This window comes from Macaca thibetana, chromosome 15, assembly GCF_024542745.1.
Source record: "Macaca thibetana thibetana isolate TM-01 chromosome 15, ASM2454274v1, whole genome shotgun sequence".
NCBI classification, from domain to species: domain Eukaryota; kingdom Metazoa; phylum Chordata; class Mammalia; order Primates; family Cercopithecidae; genus Macaca; species Macaca thibetana.
The window spans coordinates 104012964-104038154 of NC_065592.1; the positions used below are offsets into that span (position 1 = coordinate 104012964).

A 25191-nucleotide genomic window follows, 5' to 3' on the forward strand; every position below is an offset into this window, starting at 1 on the left:
CCCACAGCCGCTTTCTCACTACTGTGGCAGGTAGGTTGCTGTGGCAGGGACTCTGCAACCTGCGGGCCTGGGCGTACGCCACCAGTGCACATCCAGTTAAGAGTGAGTTGCCGTGGGCTCTGCCTCAGAGGCTGGGAAACAGCACCCTGTCCATCACGTACTGCTTCAGGCAGTGCCAGGCACAAAGCAGGAATTCTATCCTTCTCAAATCAACCAGAGTTTGATTATACATATTTATGTCAATAGCAATGTGAAAGCTTTGTAATACTCTAAGGTATGGCAGAAATGTTCAAGTTTTCAGGAAATCAAAGAAATAATAGCTTGAAAGGACAATGCTACCTCTGTCCCTCAGTTCCCTCTGCAAACATCTGCTTCCTGCATGTGACACATATTTATTGAGCTGTACTATGCTGTGCATGGAGTCCCGAGGGCACAAAACCAGCATGGCTCCCGTCCTCATGCACCTACAGTCTTACTAACAAGTAAACGTAGGATGTAGGATTATACCTTTGGGTAAGTGCAATAAAAGATGAAGGGAGCAGCCCAGGCTGGAGTGCAATGGAGTGATCTCAGCTCACTGCAGCCTTCACCTCCCGGAACCAGGTGATTTTCCCACCTCAGCCTCCCAAGTAGCTGGGACCACAGGCGTGCACCACCATGCCCGGCTAATTTTTACAGAGATGGGGTTTCACCATGGTGCCCAGGCTGGTCTTGTACTCCTGGGCTCAAGTGATCTGCCCACCTCGGCCTCCCAAGTGTTGGGATTACAGGTGTGGGCCACTGCGCTAGGCTGAGAAGGGCAGGGTCTTTAAGGTGCTTTGAGCTGCTACCACAGTGATCTTCCAAATCCTGATCTGGCGCTCCGGGCCAGCAGAGCATTCAAACTCCCCGGTGGGCTCTCCTGCAGCCTCCCTGACTTGGCACCTGGCCTCAGGACCCTTCTCTCCAGCTCTTCTGCAGCTTCCAGTCTGCACTCCCAGATGAACCTGGAGGTCTCCAAGCCACTGACAACCCTGAGCAAAGCACACACCACCGCATCTGATGGAAAGCCACGATGCCCACCCACCGGACGCCCGACACACACACTTCTCCAGGCCTGGTGTAGACATCACCTGCTCTCAAAAGCCTGGGCAATGAATGCCCCAGGGCAGAACTGACCATGTCCATGCCCCCTGCTGTGACTGCCTGGCCCAGTGTTAAACATTCGTCTTTTACTTTTGGTGTTTTTTCTTGATGCTGCAGCTTTTCCCCACCGTTGCTTGGTTTTCCCCAAGTGTTAGTGAGTGTCGCTGACTGAAGGAGCAGCAGAGAGGTGTGCCCGCCCCCACCCAACACTGCCGATCGTCTCTGCAGGACAGTCCTTGTGGCAGAACTCCTGGTCCGGCACGTGCCACCTTTCAGATGTGGCAGATATGAGCTGATGGAAACTCAGTTTGCCCGAGTTCATTCCTGGGCTCCCAGACATTTCTCTGAGTTAACTGAGAGGGTACTCAGTGAGTCCTCGGGAGCTTTTCAGTTAAAATTTAAAACACTTCTAGTTTAAGAGCAGAAAACAGGTAATGTACTATATTTTAATGACACATATTCTTCCTTAGCCTATGATAGTCTTTCAAAATTTTTCAAAAGATAATGTATTTCATAGAGCTCAGAGCAGGGGAAAAAACTAAGGTCATATTTGAATGTCACCGACCTGGGAGGAGGGAGACACTTCTCTTCCTTCTCCAAGTAGCGCGCCTGAGTTAATGCGATACTTCTGTTCATGCACTGCAGGAGGAAAAAGAACATGTCAGCAACCTGGACTTCAGACACGGCGGTAATTAAACTGGGCGAATGCTGAAATCCTGCAATGGTAGCTTTAACTCACTTTTCCAATCATAATTGCTCAAAGATATCACCAAGATACTACACCACCACTTTGGCAGCAATGTCCACAGAACTTTCTGCGATGACAAATCCCTCTGTTCTGTAGTGCCCAGCAGTCGCCATGAGCACTGTGTGCCTGCTGGGCACAGGGAGATGTGGCTGGTGCTACTGAGAGGTCACAGTTGTGCCTTTTATTTCCACTTAGTTTAAATTTAAACAGCCATAGAGAGCTAGTGGCTACCATTTAGACAAAGCAGAGTTAGAACATGAGGAAATGGTGCGAGCAAAGTCCTGCAGGCTGGACTTAAGACCACCACCACCAGCAGGACTGTGTCAGAGAAAAACCACTGCACTTCAGATATTAGCAAAAACGATGTCCACATGTGGCATCTGGGCATGGGGCCGCTGGGCACTGCAGACTCTCGCGTTAACAAAGTTTTACACAGCTTTCCTACATATTAACCATCTGTCAACATTAAGAAAAAATGAAAACAATCTCTACTAAAATAAAGAAAGCATAAACACCAGAGCAAGGTAATAGGCTACAGTGTTTTCTTTCTGGAGTGATGAAAATGTTTTGGAATGAGATAGTAATGGTTGCACAACCTACTGCATGTATGATACTAAAAGCCACTTAACGATATACTTCAATAGGGTGAATTTTATGGTATGTGGTATGTGCGTTATATTAAAAAAAAAGTAGCAACAGAGCAAAGGCCAGTGTAAAGGAAAGAACCACCATTCCACGTGTCTGGCAGTAAAGGCATCTGCCTGAAGAGGGGTCACGTCATAGGCTGCGAGGAAGAGATGGAAAACCCATACCAGGCAATGACAGCCTCCCGCTGACTCTAGGCTCTGCAAGTGTGCCTGGAAAAGTGAACTCCTGCAAACATCTGGACTGGCTCTGTTTCTAGCCCTGGCTGGTTAAGAGACACTATAAACAATAGCTCAGTTTGTAAAAACAGTGTCCTATTGAGCAACTCAAAATAAACTTGGCAAAGCCTCTCGGATCTGCGAAACTTAAGTAAGAGTTACGGCAGCATGGTTCTTTCCTCTCCTTCAAATACTGAAAAGATGAGGCGAGTGGGACGAAAGATCCGGAAGATTTTACAAATGGAAGGTATGATGATGCACAGAAGTGGGATATATATAGATATATAAATGAAGTTTCTAGATAGTATTCTGTTCCCTACCCCAGACTGTTCTCTTCTCACTCAACTCGCAAGAGGATTTCCTTAAGAGAACCAGTATCAAACCAGGCCCACAGACAGGAGTTTGAGATCTGTGAGCTGTCCACAGACTTTTCACTTCCTCTTTCGTTACGTGGCTAATCCTTGTAAGCACAGTATTTTAACACCGAGTTGCTTCATTCACATGTTCTCCTCTGCGTCTCTCTTTGGTACAAAGCAGTAATAAGACTTTAGCTGTTGCTATCTAATGAAAAGAGAACACAGGTGGATTTACTATGCAATGAATACACTGGCATCTGAAGGAGGCGACTGTCCCTCATCATGAAGCATGTGTGGACAACTGTCCCGATGCAGTTCGAGAAGAGACTCAGAACGGCGGAGCCATCACTCAGACCCAACACTGGCGTGTGCAGCTCATGAGCCTGCTCTGCGAACACAGCTCTCAGCTGTCCTGCTGGGGCAAGTCTATTGAAAACAACAAATTCACCTGCCTCATGAAGGTAACGAAATGAATGGGAATTTTACTGGCTTGTCCATTTAGTATGTATTTAATTTATACATTTGTTTTGGTTTTCCATTTGTATGAGAACTCTAATCACAAACACGTCATGCTTAGTTTTGTGTTTGTATGTATTTAAGGAACGTTACAAACAATGAGGTAGTAAAGCAGGCAGTGGGATGTTTGCCCTGTCGAGAGAGTCTTCATGTCCACAGAGGTATTCCTGAGGGGACATCAGCTGCATTTCCTCACCTCACAAGATAAGCAGCTCCAGCCTGATCATTCATAATCTGACACGTTTCTTTAGAAGCTCAGATCCTGGGGCTTGTTTTATGTTTTTGTTAATGTAACTGACTCTAGAAGGCCACAAATTTTATGAAGTTCTCCACAAATCTGTTATTCCAGATTATGTAGCTCAAACATTTGGGACATAGGACAGCTGAAGCCAGGTAGGCAGCAGAGGCTGCCCGCACACCCGGTCTGTATACTGCACAGCCACGTGGCCTAGAAGAGCCTGCCTGAGAGGCTGTATAGGCAGATGAGGCTTAGGACAGGGCCTGGCCTCGGAAAGGCACATGATAGGTGGTAGCTGCCATTATGACCCCAGAAACCTGGTAGCATCGCTCATAGCTACAGCCTCTGGACAAGGAAGCAGAATCATGCCCATTTGCATTCTCAAATACATACTAGGTATATGTCAGACTTTTCTAAAAGCAGCAGCAGCAGCAGCCCACATAAAAGTCCAGATCCTTCTGAAAGCAGATGTCCAGCATCCCAGGACTTGGAAGAGGGGAGCAGGGTGGGTGGCATTCCACTGCCCCTCCTGAGTCCTTCCTGCCTAGGTTACTCCGCTGCTCTTCCTCCCCCTTTTAAAGAAACTTCTGTTGTCCCTGCATCACTGTAAACCCGCGTGCCCAGGGCAGGAAGCACTCTGGAGGGGCAGTGCTGCCAGATGAAAATGGGCAAGTGGTTTCCCTGGTGATGTGTTTCTTAGACAATTAGTAGTAAAATAACTTTTGGAAGATACAAGAGCATCCTAACTTCAGGGTGACTGCGAGTGGACTGTCCCTGAGCTGTGCTGTGGGGACAGCCAGCTGTCCAGGAATGTGTGCGATGCCCACACACAATGCCTCCCCCAACTACACATAGGAAAGCCTGGCTTTGTAAAACGGTGAGCAAGTGAGTTTTCTGCAAGGCTAATTTTTCAGAGGAGAGGCCAAGTATATTTAAATGCAAAGTGGTACAAAACAGAGTAACTTTGGAGGGAGCCACATACTGACCCAATGGGAGGGCCTGCTGCCCGTTACCATGGCCAGAAGCTAGGAAGGACCTGGAGGATTAAGATTCCATGTCCAGAGTGGGTCACCAGCATCTTCCTTTCTACTCTCTTCTCCCAGGGCAAACAGACTTTTCTTAAAAAATAACATTAAAAAATTGCTTGGGGCAACGGCAGAAGTGGTGTGGGGGGATTTCCTCAAGTAAATGGATACTTACTTGATCTACAATTTCCTGAAGCAGTCTGACATCTTGCTCGCGAGACCCAGTGCTCTCTTCCAGTTGCAGGTGAAAGGCTGGAGAAAGGGACTCCCCCACCACTTTTAATCCAGAAATCCTGAAGAAGGGAAACACACACACAGCCATAAGTTCCTTCCAGGCTCAAAGATCACTCACGGAGAAATAATGTTAGAAGTCCACAATGTCAAGGCACAGTGAATGTACAGAAGCTTGCGACTGACGGGAAGCATTATTCCAATTCCAACAAAGAAAGCGAAGCGAGGCACCCTGGCGGTGCTTCCTCCTCTAAAAAAGTTTGCCTGTGATGTGGCTTCCTGAGTGCAGGACTGGGTCTCATGGCCCCAGCCTCCCAACAGGGAGTCTGTGCACCGTACTCCCGCCTGGGCGCCCCTCCTTATAGGTCCTCTGGGCCCCAGCTTGGTCTGTCATTCCCTTGCCATGTGCTCCCTCGCCCCTGATGTTTGTTCTTCCCTGTGCTGGCTGCACATGCTGGGGCCCAGCTCCAGCACTGCCTGCTGCTGGGGCCTTCTTCATCACCCACTTTAGGGAAGGCTCTGCTCCATCATTTGCTATTTTTCATCCTGTCTGGATCCTTCACAAGCTACTCACTACAGTTTATGTTATGCTTCCTTATTATCTATGTCTTTAGTTTTTATTTTGTTTCTCATTAATTACAGGGATGATTTCTAACATTAACAACATTATGCCCCATCTCTACAAACAAAACAAAAACAAAAATACAAAAATGGGCCAGGTGTAGTGGCTTGCACCTGTAGTCCCAGCTACTTGGGAAGCTCAGGTGGGAGGATCGCTTGAACTCAAGAGGTCAAGGTTGCAGTGAGCTGAGATTGTGCCATTATACTCCAGCTTGGGTGACAGAGTAAAACCCTGTCTCAAAAAAAAAAAAAAAAAAAAAAAAAAACCCCAACAAAAACCAAACATACATTATATTTTGACTAATAGCAATATGTTTAGATAGAAAAATGTCCTTATTTGCATGTTATGTTTTAGATTTTACTTGGATTAAAATTATTTTGTTTTCACTTAGGATTAACAGCACAAAAATCTGTAGCTTCTCAAAGACAGATCTTTAGGGGCCAAATCCTGTATTTTTAAATTAAATTAAATTAAATCCTGTATTTGTACTATAGCTGTCAGGAGATGCTATGCCACATTATTAATATCCAGTCAGGTTCACTTAAAGTCTATTTTATCCTATGATAACAAATATTATTTGAGTTTTGACCTACCTCCTAGGACACAAATGTGATACATGTCTATTTGAAACTGGGCTAAACATTTTAGATCCTTTCATTTAGTTTGTTTCACCTAAAATGATTTGTTTTTCCCTCAGAATGAAATAACAACAAAAAGCACTAGGTAGTACAACTGAATCTTCCCAGTTTAGGACTCGACAAGCCTTTACAGAATGACTACTGCATGTTACAATAATGTGAATTCTGGAAACTCATCTGACCTGGCCTTCCAATCACCCTTGGAACATTATTAATTAGCATCTCCTTCCCTTAAATATAATACATCATGCTAGATCTCTCAATAAAGCAGCCTACAGGTCTGAATCATGGAATCTTGAGGATGTGGAATGTGAGGGAACCTCCTAGGTTAGTTCTTTACTAATGTAGAAACTAAGCAATACACTTTCAAAACCCATTTCCTGTGTAAATTCTGACCATGTTAAACACATACATGAAGTATCTTTTTTTTTTTTTTTTGAAGGTCATATATTCTCAGAGTATTAAAAAATTGCTTTCAGCCAGGTGTGGTGGCTCATGACTGTAATCTCAGCCCTTTGGGAGGCTGAGGCAGGTGGATCACCAGAGGTCAGGAGTTCGAGACCAGCCTGGCCAACATGGTAAAACCCTGTCTCTACTAAAAATACAAAAATTAGCCAGGTGTGGTGGTGGGCGCCTGTAATCCCAGCTACTCAGGAGGCTGAGGCAGGGGAATTGCCCGAACCCTGGAGGCAGAGGTTACAGTAAGCCAAGATCGTGCCACTGCACTCCAGCCTGGGCAACAAGAGCAAGACTCTGTCTCAAGAAAAAAAAAAAAAAACATTGCTTTCCAAATAGCATTTCATATGAATCAAATGGCCTCAATTTTCCTCAGGAAATACCAAGCGGCCAGGCATGATGGCTTGTACCTATAATCCCAGCACTTTGGGAGGCCAAGGCGGGGGGGAACACGAAGTCAGGAGTTCGAGATCAGCCTGACCAACATGGTGAAACCCCGTCTCTACTAAAAATACAAAAATTAGCCGGGCATGGTGGCAAGTACCTGTAACCCCAGCTACTCAGGAGGCTGAGACAGGAGAATCGCTTGAACCCGGGAGGTGGAGGTTGCAGTGAGCTGAGATCGTGCCACCGTGCTCCAGCCTGAGCAACAGAGCAAGACTCCATCTCAAAAGAAAAAAAAAAAGAAATACAAGGCACCTGAGGTCCAAATCTAACTTGTGCTTTTTGATCAAATGGTCTCATCTCACATGCTGGTGAGAGAAGGAATTAAACAAAATGCCCTATCTCTGGTTGCCTAGATGCTGAATGTCAGATGAGTTTAATTAAAACCAAATGGACACAGTTGTAGCTTGAGTTCAGAGAAGCCATGTTTCAGAGTCTATTACATTACTCTTTAACAAAAGACTTTGCTGGACATATCATCTTATCCCAATGGATAAACAAGCACTGGACTAGCTCCCAGGGACAGAGCAATCACCAAGGTAGCCACGGTCTACACTGTGTGCTTACAGTCTATAGGGAGAACCAGACACCAATAACTACAATTACAATGAAAACAGAGGCAAACCAGCATAGGATGTTAACTTCGTTTTCCAAACTCAACCTCAGGGATGAGAGAAGTGAAAAATTAGAGAAAAATTGAACAAAAAAATTACTCAGAACTAAGCATTGAAGATACTGCCTCTGAAAATATTTATCTTTAATATATTTATTAGAAAATAAGAAATAAAACTGGCCAGGCGCGGTGGCTCAAGCCTGTAATCCCAGCACTTTGGGAGGCCGAGACGGGCGGATCACGAGGTCAGGAGATCGAAACCATCCTGGCTAACACGGTGAAACCCCGTCTCTATTAAGAAATACAAAAAACTAGCCGGGCGAGGTGGCAGGCGCCTGTAGTCCCAGCTACTCGGGAGGCTGAGGCCGGAGAATGGCGTGAACCCGGGAGGCGGAGCTTGCAGTGAGCTGAGATCCGGCCACTGCACTCCAGCCTGGGCGACAGAGCGAGACTCCATCTCAAAAAAAAAAAAAGAAAATAAGAAATAAAACCAAAAGCTAAATGCAAGAAGCTGAAGAAGAGTAAGAACACAATGCAATGAGACAATGCATTAAAATACGGAAGAAAACACTATGATGAAAACACACAAAACCAAACTTACACAAATAAAAAGTTAAAATAATATGGATATATGAGAAATAATCAACAACTATCCCCAAACCAAAGGCTCCAAGCCTATACGGCCTTAAAGTGGGAGACCTACTCTCAACTTTTGAAGAAACGATTAAGCCGTGTTTTACTCAGTGGAGCCATGAAGTAGAAAGAGTGGAAAATAGCCAAATCATCTACTGAAGCTATCCTAATACTGACTCCCATGTTACATAAAATTGGTATAAAGTTACAGATCCATTTAAATTATAAACATAGATATAAAAAGTCAAATTAAAATATTAGCTAAATAAATCTAACAGTGGAGAAAAACATATTATAATGAAGGGTTTTCTCAAGAATGCAAGGATGGTTTAACATCAGAAAATATTTCAATGTAATTCAGCCATAAGACAAATTTATGATTTACCTTAATAGATGTGTTAAAAAAAAAAAAAAAGGATAAAGTTCAACATTTATTTACGATTTTAACAAAAGGTCTTCAAATTTAGGAATAATTTAGCCAGGTGCAGTGGTACATGCCTGTAGTCCCAACTAGTTGGGAAGTGAAGGTAGGAGGATTGCTTGAGTCCAGGAGTTTGAGGCTGTAGTGTGTTGACTATATCTGTGAATAGCCACTGCACTCTAGCCTGGGCAACACAGAGCAATCCCGTCTCTTAAAAAAAACACAAAACAAAATAAAACTAGGAGTAATTTGATAAAGGCTACTCACCAAAAACCCATAGCATGATGTTTTATATTTAATGAAGAATTGCTTCTATACTGGGAATAAGAAAAGAATGTTTGCTATTATTGCCACTGTTCAATACAGATTTAGAGACCCAGACCAAAGCAATAAAATAACAAAATGAACTAAGATGTAAAAGCATTAGGAAGCAAAGAGAGAACACTATTATTGCAGATAACAGGACTTCTATGTACATCATCATAACAGAATGAAACAACTACTGGAAATAATAAGAGTTTAGAAAGACTCCTGGATATAAGGTCAGTTTAGAGAAAACAGTAATATTCTTATGAATTAACAATAAAGTAGAAAATATAAGAGAAAAGACAACTCCATTCACAACAGCAACAAAATCTATAGGATGTCTGAAAATCCTCTTTAAAGGTTCCATGAAGGTACAAGGGCTTTATAGGAATTCCATTAAAACACACAAAGGGAGATTAATTAACTAAAGAGCTCTTGTTCATGATGACAATTCCCTCCACATTCATCAGAAAATTTAATGCAATTCCAATCAAGATTCTAGCAATAACTTTGGAGGAACCTGTATTCCAAAACAGTAATAAAAACAGACACTAGTGATAAACCTGTATTCCAACACAGCGACAAAAACAGATAAAATAAAAACAGTCTGAGTAATGAGCAAATATACCAATGGAATGGAAGAGACAGTTCAAAAACAGATCTAAGTACAAATGGGAACCTGGTATATGATAGAGACAGTAGTGCCAACCAGTAGGAGAAAGGATGTTTTATACTTAGCTAGACGTTATTCAGAAATTGACCTCAGTAATCTTAAACTGAAATATTCTTCTCTTGACCAATTTCTTTCTCTAGCCACTATCTTGTTTCTCAGTACCTCTTTAGAGAAAAACTCCTCAAAACAGTCATCTAAGCTGTGTCCAACTGTCCGGAACCTCCTTCAAGCAGGCGTTTTACTCCCACACTCCCATGAAACTGCTCACCATGTCATAATACCTTTACATGATGAAGTCAAAGGATCAGTGTTCTGTTATCTGGTCTGGCCCGTAAGCAGTGGCATGTCACAGGCTGACCTCCTACATAAGCAATTTCTTCCCTGGCTTCCAGGACTCTAGGCTCTTCTAGCCTGCGTCTTCCTCACTGGTCACTCTTTCTCGGACTAGTCGTGGCTAAGTTTCTGACCTCTTCACATTGAAATGCTTCAAATAATATCTATACCCCAAGACTCAAAAATTTGTCTCTAGCTCAGTACTCTTCCTCACACTCCAGACTTGCACATCCAGCTGCTGCTCTGCACTCCATGTCTGACAGGCACTTCGGGCTTAACACAACCACTGCTGACCTTCCCCAGTAAGTGTTTCTCCCAGTTCTATCCCTCTCTCTCACTAGCGACTCTACCTACTTACTTTGACCAAACCCCCTAAGCTCCACCTGGAGTCTTCTCTTTCTCACTCACCCTGCATATGAACTGCTAGATCCAGTGTGCTCTCCCTTCAGAAGATACCCAGACTTCTCACGTCATGGATCCCACCATGGTCAGAGTCACCATCACCTTTCGCCTGCGTCAATCTCCTAACTGGTCTCCCTGCTTCTGTTCTTATTGCTGTTCAATGTATTTTTTCACACCATGCAAAAGTAATTTTGCTAGGGTATCCGACAGGGTGTGTCACTTTTTTGCTCAAAACCATGCCAGGACTTTCTCTGTGTGTCAAAGCTCTCATCAGGGCTCACAAGTCCCTGTGTGTGGATGGCCCAGGACCCAGACCTCATCTTCCACTAGATTCCCTACTCCTTCCCTCCTGTAACTTTGACCTCTTTGCTGTTTTTTCACTCTTCTCTGTAACCATCTAGATACCAGTACGGTTTGCTCCTGCGACCCTTTTGAATGCGTGTTTGCTATGAGGTGCCGTGGAGCCTTCCAACTGTGGATACTGAGCAGGAAACTGGGTGTGAGACCTGGAGCTGCAGTGGTCCAGGGTGGAGATATGAAGCTGGGAGCTGTCTACATACACGTGTCATGAAATGATGTGGAGCTCCAGGTGTGGAAGAAGGTAATGAGAAGAACAGAGAACCACAAACAAAGCCTCGAAGAACAAGGTGTTGAAAGAAAGCCTTCAGAGACCGAGATGGAGCCATTCAAAGATGTAAGAGGAAATCCAGGCGTGCAGTGTAGCAGAGTCCAAAGAAGGAAAGAGTGGTCACCTGTGCTGAAAACTATGGGGACATCAAGATGAGCTCTGAAGATGGTCCACTGGATTCAGTAGTCAGTGGAGACCTCCACAAAAACAGTCCAGACGAAGGGCAGTAGCAGAAGCCAGGTCTCAGAGCTGCCAGTGCAAATGAAGACGTGGAGATGATAGCTACTGAGAGCAGTAAAGACATGGGAAGTTGCAGAGGGAAATGTCGGGTGACAGGCAAGAGGAATTTAAAGTGGACATGACTGCTAATCAAATGATGCAAAAAAGGGAACAGGCTGATGACAAAGTAGCAGGGACAAGCAAAGGCACTCAGTCCTTAAAAAAGGGCCTGTGGTTGTTGGAGCAACATTTATTGGTCTACAGGAGGGAAGACTGGTTCAGATACCCATAGGTGTGTAGATTTGTCAGGAAATATGACAGAGTCCCAAGTGACAGCATAAGGCCAGGTTGTTAGCTGAAAGTGAGGGGAGTGAAGACAGAGGGTTAGGAATTTTGGAAAGAAAAAGTGTGACAGAGCTGGGGAAAGTGGAGGATTGGACTTAGAAACTAAGACAGGTTAACACCATAGAGTGAAGGGTATGTGAGGCTGCCGCTGATCAATTTCCAGTGACTCCAATATGCTAGGCTGTGTTGGCATATTAATATTTCACAAACCAATGGAACTGGAACCAATACAAATATATCTCCCTACCATAAATCATGCAAGAACTGCTGTTACTATCACACAGACACACCCAGAACTTTAATTGTCTCTGCCCCTTCTTTATCTGGAACAGCTGTGATATACTCATTTATCAATTGTCCTTTTCTTTTAGTTAAAGTCTCCAGTTTCCGTATCTGGAACAGAGAGATGACTTTCATGACCAAGAAAGCATGTTTCACCTTAGGAAAGGCAAAAAGAAATACCTTGGGCAATGTGAAATCACTTTCTATAAGACCAGGAACGTGCGTGGAGATAGCACCAACCTCGATCTTTTTTTAACTACAGAGGAATCTTAAAGAGTGACTCTTGTGTAGTTTAAAAAAAGAAAGAAAAAAGAAACACTCACAAAATTTCACTTATTTTTCTTGTGTTAAAACTTAGTAATTTACTAAAAAGTAACACAGATGGTATGAACCCAGTCATCTAATTATGTAATATATAATGGCATCCCTGTATGTGTGCGGACATGGAGAGATGCTTCAATGTTTACCCTGGTTATTTCCAGTGGTAAGACGTTGGGTTGTTATTTTCATCTTTCTATCTTCTGTACTGTTGTAATATTTTATTAATGAGTTTGTTTCATTTTTAGAAAAACAAAGTCATGATTCTTTAAAACAGATGATCTGGTTCTATACAAATTAACCAATGTGAGTGAACTAAGTTTTTGGTTTCTTAGTTGCAATTTGGTCAAACTGACCCAAGCCTATAAATTTAAAACTTTTCATTAGTTGTTTAAGTGTGGTGCAGATAAACTTTATGTTGGTTGAAAATATATAAAACTCACCCTTGTAAAGCTTTATGAATTTGTCTGCACTTTTCCTTCAACACTGCAAAAATACCTAGATGAAAAAAATACATTTGAGAGTCTCCTTGGAACGTATAATAGTACTAACCTAAAAATATTTTTGAAGACCCAGATCAAGTTCATCAATTTAAAATGCTGCAAATCCTTCTACATACGAACAGAGCCAGGAACCCATGCTCCCCTGAAGGCCCAGGCTTCGTCTCTGGTGCATGCTAACTGGCCCCTTCTCACCTCACTATCCCACTTTCAACAAACCTGGAATGATGCTTTCAAGAGCAATCAATGCCTCTTGCTCTCATCAAGATCCTACAGGTAATCTGGCTAAGAATCAAAGGGCACAAATTTACTGCTTATTTCTTTATCCTAAACAATTTGGTAAAAAATCAACTGTAGTAATTTTTACAATCTTTTCTTGATATTTTCCTTTTTTATTCAAGGAAAATCCCAAAACTAAAATATCTGAAGAGAAGTTAGGAGTGCCAGGCCATCTGAGAAGCAAGCATATGAATGAGCACAAAGACATACACCTTTTGGTTCTCTGTATCAGTGATGAAGATTCAGAAATACTTTACCGGGTAGGGCCTGCAGCTCCCTTTCTGTGTTAAGCTTTGCAGAGGTGGCCCTGTCATAGCCAAAGGCCACATTTTAAATTCTTAGACTTTTTATTTTTCCCACTGAGTAAGTTTTTTGCTGGTAAACCGGGCTTGGCTTCGGTACCAACTGATGATTCAAAGGCTAAAGGCGAAAACTCACAATATTTATAAAATTACACAGATAAAAAAGGGGCATGCTTCAGCTGATTTCTCAAAAAACTATTAACCAAATAAGGACTGGCTTATTTACACCAATGGAACGTTTAGGCCCAGAAGTGGAAGAGAGCCCCTCCTCCTCCCAGTATCTCCACCCACTATCTGAGCCAGCCTTGCTTTGGCTCTGGCTCTGGCTCTGGCTCTAAGCACAGGAGAAAAGCTCTGACCCCAAGTCCCCGGGGCAGGAACAGCTTCTTCACTGCCACTCTTCCTACGAAGGCCAGATAGTGTAATTGCAAACCAGTTTTGTCTGGCAAATAATTTCTCCAGTAAGTAAATCCGTAACACAAATAATGTAACCTGAAATCTCTTTGATTTCTCGGGTTTTTCAAGGGTTATACCTGGATTCTCTTCCATGATGTTGAGGGCCTCAATTGCTGCAGCAGCTAACAGGGGAGGTAACGAAGCTGAAAAGCAGTATCCCTGGCCGGAAAGTCGCTGAGAAGAAACAAATCAGTTGAAGACACATATATACATTCTCTGCCCTTTCTAGGTAAACATTTTTAAGGCATCAGTTCTCTAAAACAACTACTGAACAGCGTGTACATGTGGTGACGGGGGTAAGATCCAGCCATAAATAAACATGATACGTGTAACAGAAACAAGATTTTTTGTTAAATGAGAAATCATTTCTAAATAGAAAGTATTTTGAATGATTCTTTAAAAATTGACATTTAAATAAAAATTGTGTGATAAACTAAGTAAAATTTTGTATTTCAAAGTTATATTTTGAGGTGACCAATAGAGAAATTAGTTTCAGTTTTAGCTCCTTTTTTAAAAAAGAACCCACCTGATGGTCAATTACAAAAGACCTGCCACAGCAGAAACCTCCAATAGAGGCAAGTGCATTCTCCATGTTGGCACTGATAAGATCAATATCATCAATCTGCCAGAAAAGGAGTGACAGTTATTCCACAGTGTAAAAAAAAAAAAAGGCCAACTTCAGCCCTAGAGACAAAATTTAACAGCATCAAATGTCTGTTAACATCTGGATTCAAACTACCTATCTACATGAAAATAAAAAATAAACCATATAACATCTATCGCTGAATGAACTGTAGTTTCATGGCCCATCTCTGAAACTGTCTCATTTTATATATTTTTACCATTTCATTATACATGACAAATTAACTCATAGCAAAGACAAATAAATTATAAGAAGATAAAACCCAAAGCTGTTCAAAATTAAAAGCAGTCACAGGTACAAAATAAGACTATTTCCTTGCTAAAACAGTGGTCTAGCTGGCCTTCCCCATGGGATGCACCTGAGATAAATAAAAATAAGTCTCTTGAAGTTTTGAGCACTTTATTCTTGTATTCAACATGATTTTCAGCATTTCATAAATCAATTTATCCAAACGTCGTGGCGATGGAATCTTTGACCGACTGGACAGCAGAAGAACCTAATGTGCTCTAATGACCTAATGGGCTTTGAGTCCTACATCTTTCTGACCACTCAGAACTCCTTTGGTGCTCATCTTCGGCTGCAGCCCTCGGCACCGAGTTCCATTCTGGGCACAGAGTAGGCATTCAATCACTACTTACTGATGGGCATGTTAATGGACTGTCAGAACACAGCTAGTGTTTTCCTCAGTGTTTCATAGATCCAACAGAGAAACTGTGCACTCCTGCTCTTTTTAAAAAATGTTTTTAAACCTTTCATTGCGAAAAATTTCAAGCCTGAACAAAGTAGAACAGAACAAAGAATCCCCATCACCCAGATTCAATCATTATAAACTCAAGGACAACGCTGCTTCATCTATATCCCCTACCACCATCATCATTTCTTTGTAGTGAATCCCAGACTTCATGGGGTTTCATCTATAAACATTTCACTGTGTATTTCTTAACGATAAAAACTCTTTCAAAAACATAATCACAAAACTACTATCATACTTAAGACATTAACAATTTTTAAATGTTAAATGTAAATTTGATGTTAAATATATTCAAATATTCAGTGTTCAAATTATCTCTGATTGTCTCACCAAATTTTCTTTTAACAGCATCTGTTTGAATCGGGATCCAAATAAAGTCCACACATTCCGCTCTCTACTCTCAGGCGCTTGTGAGTATTTCCTCAGTGACAACTGCTAGAAGCATTCAGAAAACTACAACAGTGAAGTTCGAGTTTTTTCCTTCATAAACATTTTCATGCCTTAAAAAAGGCTGTTGTGTACTGCTAAATTTGCTTGAATTACACTTCCATTTATTCCATTTATCTCCTCGGTGCATGTAACTGCTGAATGTCAGTCTGCCTTGGAGGAGGTGCTTATATCCAGCCTCTCAGGATATTCACTCTGCTCTACATTTTTCTCTGGGACTACATAGTAGTGGGACGTAGATAATCTAAGGCAATTTATGTTTTATATTTCAACTCTGTAACATAGGTTGCACAGCTCTTATGCGCATGTTTTGGAGAAAAAGCTTTCTGTAACTCTTCCCTTGGTGGTTGGTAAGACAGCTGTTGAAGACTGGCTGACTTCCTCTGCCCTGAGGCTCCAGGAGCAAAACCCACTCACTAGGCACTGTGGGCAGTCTGGGTCCATTTCCCTCAGAAAAGGAAACATGACACCTCACTCTGTTTGGGACTTTAAGAGGTTTTGCTGAATGCATGCCAGTGCTGTTTCTGACACACACACACACACTGACACACGCACACACTGACACACACACACACACACACACACATGCATAACTGTATCTACCTCCCACAAACATATTATATAGAATACAGATTTTTAAATACTAGAAACAGTACTGTTTCTCTGCTGTCATGAATACTTCTGAAAAGACTACTCAGGAAATTCTTGATGATTTTAAGAAATAATTGGAAGGCAACATTTAACCATTTCTAGAGAAGAGACACTAAAGGCCAATTCAAATGCAATTTTGCAAACACAGCACAAACCCTGACTACCCACTCTGAGTTAATAAGTTCAGAAGGAAGATGGGGTTCCCTCTTCTGGCTGACTAGACCCATCCTGGGCTCACTGAGGTGACAGACACCAAAGTTTCGTGACCCTTCAAACTGGTAAGGAGTGCTGTCTTGTGCCTATTAAAAATATATGCCTCGCAGAATGGAACTACATGTCTCCCATAAGAGGCGAAACGTTCCTAAAAAGGGGAACTTACATTGATTCCATAGTGTTCAGTGACTCCTCGGCCATGCTCTCCTAGGACTCCAAACGAAAGGCTTTCCTCCAGGAAGATTCTTGCTTTGTATTTGTATTTTAACTTAACCTAAGTGTTATATAAAGGTTAGGATACTAATGATTAGCATCATATAGAACATTATTATGAAGAAAAAAATTAAGATTAAAAAGTATGTACAGCTGATCCTCGATACTTGTGAATTCTGTATGTGCAAATTCATCTACTTATTAAAATTATTTGCAACCTCCAAATCAACACTTTCTTCCTGTCATCACAGACATGTGCATGTGCAGAGCAGTGAAGAATTTGAATTACCTGACGCGTGTTTTCCCAGGTGAGGGTGAACGGGCAACTGTTTCAGCTCTGATCCTGTGAATTAGTACCCTATGGAAGGTCTATTTATTGCCACTTTTTTGGACTTCTGTGTTTTTTGTTGGTGAGTTTGCTATTTAGAGTGGCCCCCAAGTGTCATGCTAAAGTGCCGTCTACTACTCCTAGTGCACAAAGGCTGTGATGTCCCTCATGGAGAAAATTTGTGTGTTAGAGAAGCTCTGTTCAGGCATGAGTTGTAGTGCAACGAATCAACAGACTTTAAATAAGACACCTTTAAACAAAAACACACATAAAGCGAGTTTTGTGTCAACTGGTTGATGAAAATGTTGTAACCAGAGGCTCAGAGGAACCTAACCCTATAATTTGCCAAGCAGCAATAGTTTAGTATTTCTTATTCCAGTGTTCATGGCAACTTTACAGAATATTAAGTAGAGTGAATGATGAGAATCAATTGTACTTTAGATGGTCTAAAATGATTCAACTTAACAACAGACAGCACAATACTGATTTTTTTTTTTTTTTTTTTGAGACAGAGTCTCGCTCTGCCACCCAGGCTGCAGTGCAGTGGCAGGATCATGGCTCACTGCAGCGTTGACCTCCTGGGTTCAAGTGATTCTGCCACCTCAGCACCCAGTGTGTTGGGATTAAAGGTGTGACCCACCATGCCCAGCTTCAGTGCTTACCTCCACTTGAGCTGTTCCTACACTTCATCTTTAGTTTCACTGCTCTGGCTGTGTATCTGTCCATCAGTACTGCTTCATTACTGTAGCCCTACAGTATATGTCCTAGTACCTCTGGTTCACTACCTCCCTCACATTATTCCATCAACCACTGACACTCTTACAAAAACAGAAAGAAGAAAACAAATACATCTATTCTATTGATACTTAAAATATATTTAGATTTCTTCAGAAATAGTGAAAAAATTTAAAAATAACATATGAAATCCTTATTTTGAATCCTTATTCGATTAATAGACTCCTAGATTAAAATCTCAATGGCCAAATGCAAGGGTGGTTCAACATGGAAAAATAAAATATGTATTACATACACATTAGTAGAATGTAGGGGGAAAAAACCCCACATGATCATCCCAACAAATGCAGAAAAACACGTTTGACAAAATCCAACAACCTCTCATGATAAAACACTCAATAAATTAAAAATGGGAAGGAACTTCCTCAACCTGATAAAAGGTTATTATAAAAAACTCACAGCTAACATCATACTCAACGATAGGAGACCGAAAGCTTTCCTTGTAAGAGCAGGAACAAAACAAAGATGCTCACTTTCACCACCTCTAGTCAACACTGTAGTCGAGGTCCTAGCCAGGGCAATCAGGCAAGAAAGATAAAAGGCATCCAGATTGAAAAGAAACAAGTAAAACTATCTCTATTCACAGATGGCGTAATCTTATATATAGAATAAGATCCACAAAAGTACTAGTCGAGCTAAAAAATTCAGCAGAAGTTACATTATGCAAAAGCAATACACAAAAGTCTGTTGTATTTCTATAAACCAGCAGTAAACAATCTAAAAAGGAAATTAAGGAAACAATTCCATTTATAATAGAATAAAAAAATCAAATACTTATTGATGAATTTAACCAAAGAGGTGCAGGATATGTATACTAAAAACCACACAACATTGCTGAAGGAAATATCTAAATAAATGGAAACATCCCAAGTTCATAGACTGGAAGACTTATTATCATTAAGATGGTAATACTTCCCAAAGTGACTACATATTCAATGCAATCCCCGCCAAAATCCCAACAATACCTTTTACAGAAATGGAAAAGCTAATCCTAAAATTCAAATGGAATTTCAAGAGACCCCAAACAGCTAAAACAATTTTGAAAAAGAAAAAAGTTGAACTCACATGTCCTGATTTCAAACCTACTACAAAGCTACAATAATTGACACAGTGTAGTACTGGCATAAGGACAGATATATAGCAAAGAATGAAACAGAATAGGGTCTAGAAATAAACCCATACGTCTATGGTCAATTAATTTCCACAAGGGTGCCAAGACCAGTCAATGGGGAAACATTCAACAAATGATGCAGGCAAAACTGGATAACCACTTGATGACCTATTCATCATCGCACATGCAAAAATGAACTCAAATGAACTACAGACCTAAATGTAAGATTGAAAACTATAAACTCGGCCGGGCGCGGTGGCTCAAGCCTGTAATCCCAGCACTTTGGGAGGCCGAGATGGGCGGATCACGAGGTCAGGAGATCAAGACCATCCTGGCTAACACGGTGAAACCCTGTCTCTACTAAAAATACAAAAAACTAGCCGGGCAAGGTGGCGGGCACCTGTAGTCCCAGCTACTCGGGAGGCTAAGGCAGGAGAATGGTGTAAACCTGGGAGGCGGAGCTTGCAGTGAGCAGTGATCCCGCCACTGCACTCCAGCCTGGGCAACAGAGCGAGACTCCGTCTCAAAAAAAAAAAAAAAAAAAAACTATAAACTCTTAGGGGGAAACACAGCAGTAAATCTTGATAATTTTGGATTAAACAAAGATTTTTTTTTTCTTTTTTTTGAGATGGAGTCTCACTCCACCCAGGCTGGAGTGCACTGGTGTGATCTTGGCTCACTGCAACCTCCGCATCCCAGGTTCAAGCAATTCTCCTGCCTCAGCCTCTCGAGTAGCTGGGATTACAGGCATGTACCACTATGCCTGGCTAATTTTTTTTGTATTTTTAGTAGAGACAGGGTTTTACCATGTTGGCCAGGCTGGTCTTGAACTCCTGACCTCAAATGATCCACCTGCCTTGGCCTCCCAAAGTGCTGGGATTACAGACGTGAGCCACCATGCCCGGCCAGATTAAACAAAGATTTTAAAATAAAACACAAAAGCACAAGCAACAACAAAACAGATAAATTGGACATCATCAAAATTTTAAAAACTGTGTGTCAAAGGACAGTATCAAATAAACGAAACAAACCCCCACAAAATAGGAGAATATATTTGCAAATCATGTATCTGATAAACATCTAGTATCCAGAATATATAACGAATTCTTTTAAAAACAAAAAGACAAACAACCCAATTTTAAAAAATGGGCAAAGCACTTGAATAGATACGTCTCCAAAGATATACACATGGCCAAACAAACAAACAAACAAAAAAAACAAGAAAAGAGGCTCAACATCATTAGTCATTTGGGAAACACAAATCAAAACCACAGTGAGATACTACCTCACACTCACTAGGATGGCTAAAACAAACCAACAAAAAACCCTAGAAAATATAAGTTCTGACAAAGATGTAGAGAAACTGTACCCCTGGTACATAGCTGACAGGAATGTAAAATGGTGCAATCGCTGTGGAAAACAGTATGTCAGTTCCTCATTAAGTTAAACAGAATTACCATATAATCCAGCAATTACACTGCTAGATATATACATGAAAGAACTGAAAACAGGAATTCAAACAAATACCTATACACAAATGTTCACAACAGCACTATTCGCAAAAGCAAAAAGGTAGAAAGAACCCAAATATCCATCTGTGGATGAACATATAAAACAAAATGTGGTATTATCCCTACAGTGGACTATTACTTAGCATTAAAAAGGTATGAAATACTGATACATGGTATACAATGTTAATGAACTTTAAAAACATTAAGTGAATGAAGTCAGAAAGAAAAGGTCATATATTATACGATGCCATTTATAGGAAATAACCAGAAAAGGTAAATCCATAGAGATAGAAAGCAGATTGGTGGTTGCTGGGAGCTAGAGGGAGAAGAAAATGGGGAGTGACTGTTTAATGGGTTTGAGGTCTTCTTTGCGAGTCATGAAAAGGTTTTTGACCTAGAGTTGATGATTGCACACATGGTAAATGTAATAAATGTCACTGTCCTGTACAATTTAAATTGGTTAACTTTGTGTTATGTGAATTTCACCTCAATAAACGAAATTTCAATGGTCATGGTTTCTAAAAACAGTTATGTTGCTTTCACTACCAAAAAGCTAAGTTTTGGCCAGGCACGGTGGCTCACGCCTGTAATCCCGCAGCTCTGGGAGGCCAAGGAGAGTGGATCACCTGAGGTCAGGAGTTCAAGACCAGCCTGACCAACATGGAGAAACCTAGTCTCTACTAAAAATACAAAATTAGCCGAGCGTGGGGGCACATGCTTGTAATCCCAGCTATTTGGGAGGCTCAGGTAGGAGAATCGCTTGCACCCAGGAGGCGAAGGTTGCAGTGAGCCAAGATCGTGCCATTGCACTCCCCAGCCTGGGCAACAAAAGCGAAACTCCGTCTCAAACAAACAAAAAAAGCAAGCTATGCTTTCATTCATACACAATTCTATAAAAGGGAAAACTAATCTACAGGAAGAGAAAGTAGATTAATGGCTGTCTGGGGCCAACATGGGTACTTACTACAAAGAGGTATCAGGAAGCTTTCTGGATAAAGTTTTCTTTCTGGATAAACATTTTCTTATATAAAAATGTTCTGTATCTTGACTATGGTGGTGATGGTTATGGTGATAGAGATGTATATACATCTGTCAAAACTTATCAAATTTTACACTTAAAGTAGGTGTATTTTACACGTTGATTTCACCTAAATAAAGCTGGATCTTAAAAGCTAAGTAGGGCCAACGTGGTGGCTCACGCCTGTAATCTCAGCATTTCGGGAGGCCAAGGTGGGTGTATCACGAGGTCAAGAGATCGAGACCATCCTAGCCGACATGGTGAAACCCAGTCTCTACTAAAACTACAAAAATTAGCTGGGGGTGGCTGCGCACGCCTGTAGTTCTAGCTACTCGAGAGGCTGAGGCAGGAGAATGAACTGCCTGAACCAGGGAGGCGGAGGTTGCAGTGAGCCAAGATGGTGCCACTGCCCTCCAGCCTGGTGACAGGGCAAGACTCTGTCTCAAAAAAAAAAAAAAAAGGCTGGGCGCGGTAGCTCACGCCTGTAATCCCAGCACTTTGTGAGGCTGAGGCTGGTGGATCACGAGGTCAGGAAATCGAGACCATCCTGGCTAAGACGGTGAAACCCCATCTCTACTAAAAAATAAAAAAAAAAAAAAAAAAATAAAAAAATAAAAAAAATCAGCCGGGCGTGGTGGCAGGCTCCTGTAGTCCCAGCTATTCAGGAGGCTGAGGCAGGAGAATGGCGTAAACCCGGGAGGTGGAGCTTGCAGTGAGCCAAGATCCGGCGACAGAGCGAGACTCCATCTCAAAAAAAAAAAAACCTAAGTCTTGGCCAGGCATGGTGGCTCATACCTGTAATACCAGCACTTTGGCAGGCTGAGGCGGGAGGATCGCTTGAGTCCAAGAGTTTGAGACCAGCCTAGGTAACACAGTGAGGCTCTGACTCCACAAAAAAGGGAAAAACGAGCCAGGTGCAGTGGCATGTGCCTGTAGTCCCAGCTAACTCAGAAAGCTAAGGTGGAAGGATCACTTGAGCCCAGGAGGGTAAGGCTGCAATGAGCTGGGTTCACACCACTGCACTCCAGCCTGGGCAACAGAGCATTCCTGATTACTCTGTGAAGGCCAGCACTGGCATTCAATGTTGTTCTTTTTCCCTGATCTGAGCAAATTATGCTTATGAGGCCTAATGTGCAAAGCAACGCAGACATTATACACTAAAAGTGGTCATAAACAAAAGGCACCTGTGTCAAATAGTCCAAATATTAAAATTATGACTGAACATGGTTGCTTACCAATTCTGGAAGAGGACAAATAGTTCCAGTATTCATATACAATCCTTCTACTACAATGAAACGCCGAGTTACACGAGCCTTGCGAGGATTCTTTAAAAGAGAAAAAGCAGACATCTTACATTTCAGTAACTCTAAAGACAAGATCTGTTAAATATTCCCCAGCACTTTCACCTTCCAAGATTTATTCCTAAAAAAATATTCCGAATGAACTGAAAGCTCAGTGTTTGTGACGGGTTATTTTGAGATGAACAACAGTGCTATCTTCTCTCAGACACGTTTCTCAGCTCACAGCATTAGCTGGATGACCTCACACACACACAAACTAATTAGGCACTCTGAGAATATTAAAACACAAACAAAACCCTTCAACCCTCCAACTGGGAAGGGGCCTAAGGGAACTCTGTAAAGAAATGGGAATGTTTTACATCATAATGGAGCCGACATTCCCGGGTTACATGGGTATAATCACTGGTCAAAATTGTATAGCTGTATTCATATGATTCAATGTCTGTCAATTTTACCCAGAACAACTATAATGAAGATCATCATCATGAAGATGGGGTGAGGAACAGATGGCACAAGAATGATGTAATGCTGATAACAAAGCTGGGAGAAGGGTATGGGGGGCTTCACTATACCACTGTGTTTCCTTATTCTATGTTGGCATTTTTCCATAACAAAAAGTTACAAAACTCAAACCCTGTTTTCCTTCACCTCCCAAAACAAGGGGCAACCCTGCTCCTTCCTCACTCCCCACTGATCTATTATCGGATCAAGTAAAATTTGACTATGACTTTGTCCAATGATGTTCCTCGGCTGTGGGGTAGAGAGGTCTCCTTTTCTTTTTTTTTTTGAGACGGAGTCTCGCTCTGTCACTCAGGCTGGAGTGCGGTGGTGCCATCTCGGCTCACTGTAACCTCCGCCTCCCAGGTTCAAGCAATTCTCTGCCTCAGCCTCCCGAGTAGCTGGGATTACAGGCAACTGCCACCACGCCCAGCTAATTTTTGTATTTTTAGTACAGATGGGGTTTCACCATGTTGGCCAGGCTGGTCTTGAACTCCTGACCTCTTGATCTACTGACATTGGCCTCTCAAACTGCTGGGGTTACAGGTGTGAGCCACTGCACCCGGCCAAGGTCTTCTTTTCAAAAAACACACACCTTCACACACTCCGCTCAGAGCAAGTCACTAATAAATCTCTCACATGTATGAAACTGTACATGGTTCAGGTGTGCGGGACTGCAAAAAACCCTGAGATCCACAGATAGAGTTTGCCATTACCTTCTTACTCAGAGGTTTCTTGCCTCTAAGCTTCTGCTCCAATGGACAATTAGAAATGATCAGAATTAGAAAGTATCAGAGCAATGCTTTAAAGGAGTATTTTACAACCCACAGCAGTAGCACTAAAAAAAAAAATGTTTGTTGAGGAATAAAAAAGTATACATCACTGATGTTGCTCAATCATCTTTACTCTGTCAACTCACAACTGAAAGCTGGGGAGCTAGCAATATGTTAGAAGTGACTGATGAAGAGGTGCCACCCTAATTTCTACACAGGGCATGCTACCTCTGCCTGTCTTTAAGGAAAAACATTTTTCTTAGATTTAAAAATATTCAAATTTTGGGAAATGGAAAAGTACAAAAAACAAATAAATTAGCTAATCATACCACATGGTGATAATTTTTGTCTTTCTTGCATAAACATATAAATTACTTTGTTCAGAATCAGGATTTTACTGTAGTTTTAGGACCTGCTTTTAAAAACATTATACTGTGAGCATTTCTAAATTATTTCGGATTACATGATTTTAATGGAGATGTTCTGCCTATGGATATACCATAAACTACTTAACTATTTCCCTAATGTTGGATTTAGTTGTTTCCCTCATTTGCTTTTTCATATCACAATATGAATATCCCTCAATATGTGACATCATTTCTGATAATTTTTTAAAGACACCACCACAGGAATGGGTCAAACGGCATGGAATTACTTGGATCCTGGAATGTATCTGCCAATTTACCTTCTAGAAAAGAAGTGCTAATTTAAACTCTTTCCAGAGTCATAGATTCTTTGTCTCAACACATCTGTGTTGGCACTGACTACTACTATTAAAAACATGCCCTAATTTAACAGGCAAAACTCCTAGCCTAATTTCCTTAATTATTAGTGAGTCTAGGCTATTTTTCACTTGTTCATAGTTATGTGTATTCCTTTTATGAACTACTGTTCATATCCACTGACCATTCTTTAAGAAGAATTAATATGGCACAAAAGAACCCTGTAGGAAAAGGGATAAAAAAC

The 25191-nt window shown here is 41.6% G+C and overlaps 1 protein-coding gene across 2 annotated transcripts in view; it reads right to left on the minus strand.

Annotated features, from left to right (window-relative positions):
• The window catches only part of SPTLC1 (serine palmitoyltransferase long chain base subunit 1), a 75229-nt gene that overhangs the window by 1910 nt on the left and 48128 nt on the right, over window positions 1-25191 (minus strand). For both annotated transcript variants that reach the window (XM_050762042.1, XM_050762044.1), the window contains 7 exons: window positions 22889-22978; window positions 16844-16951; window positions 14499-14594; window positions 14050-14146; window positions 12879-12933; window positions 5047-5164; window positions 1691-1764 (listed from right to left, as the gene is read on the minus strand). In XM_050762042.1, coding sequence (XP_050617999.1) covers window positions 1691-1764; window positions 5047-5164; window positions 12879-12933; window positions 14050-14146; window positions 14499-14594; window positions 16844-16951; window positions 22889-22978 — 638 coding nt within the window. The remainder of the gene's footprint in view (window positions 1-1690; window positions 1765-5046; window positions 5165-12878; window positions 12934-14049; window positions 14147-14498; window positions 14595-16843; window positions 16952-22888; window positions 22979-25191) is intronic.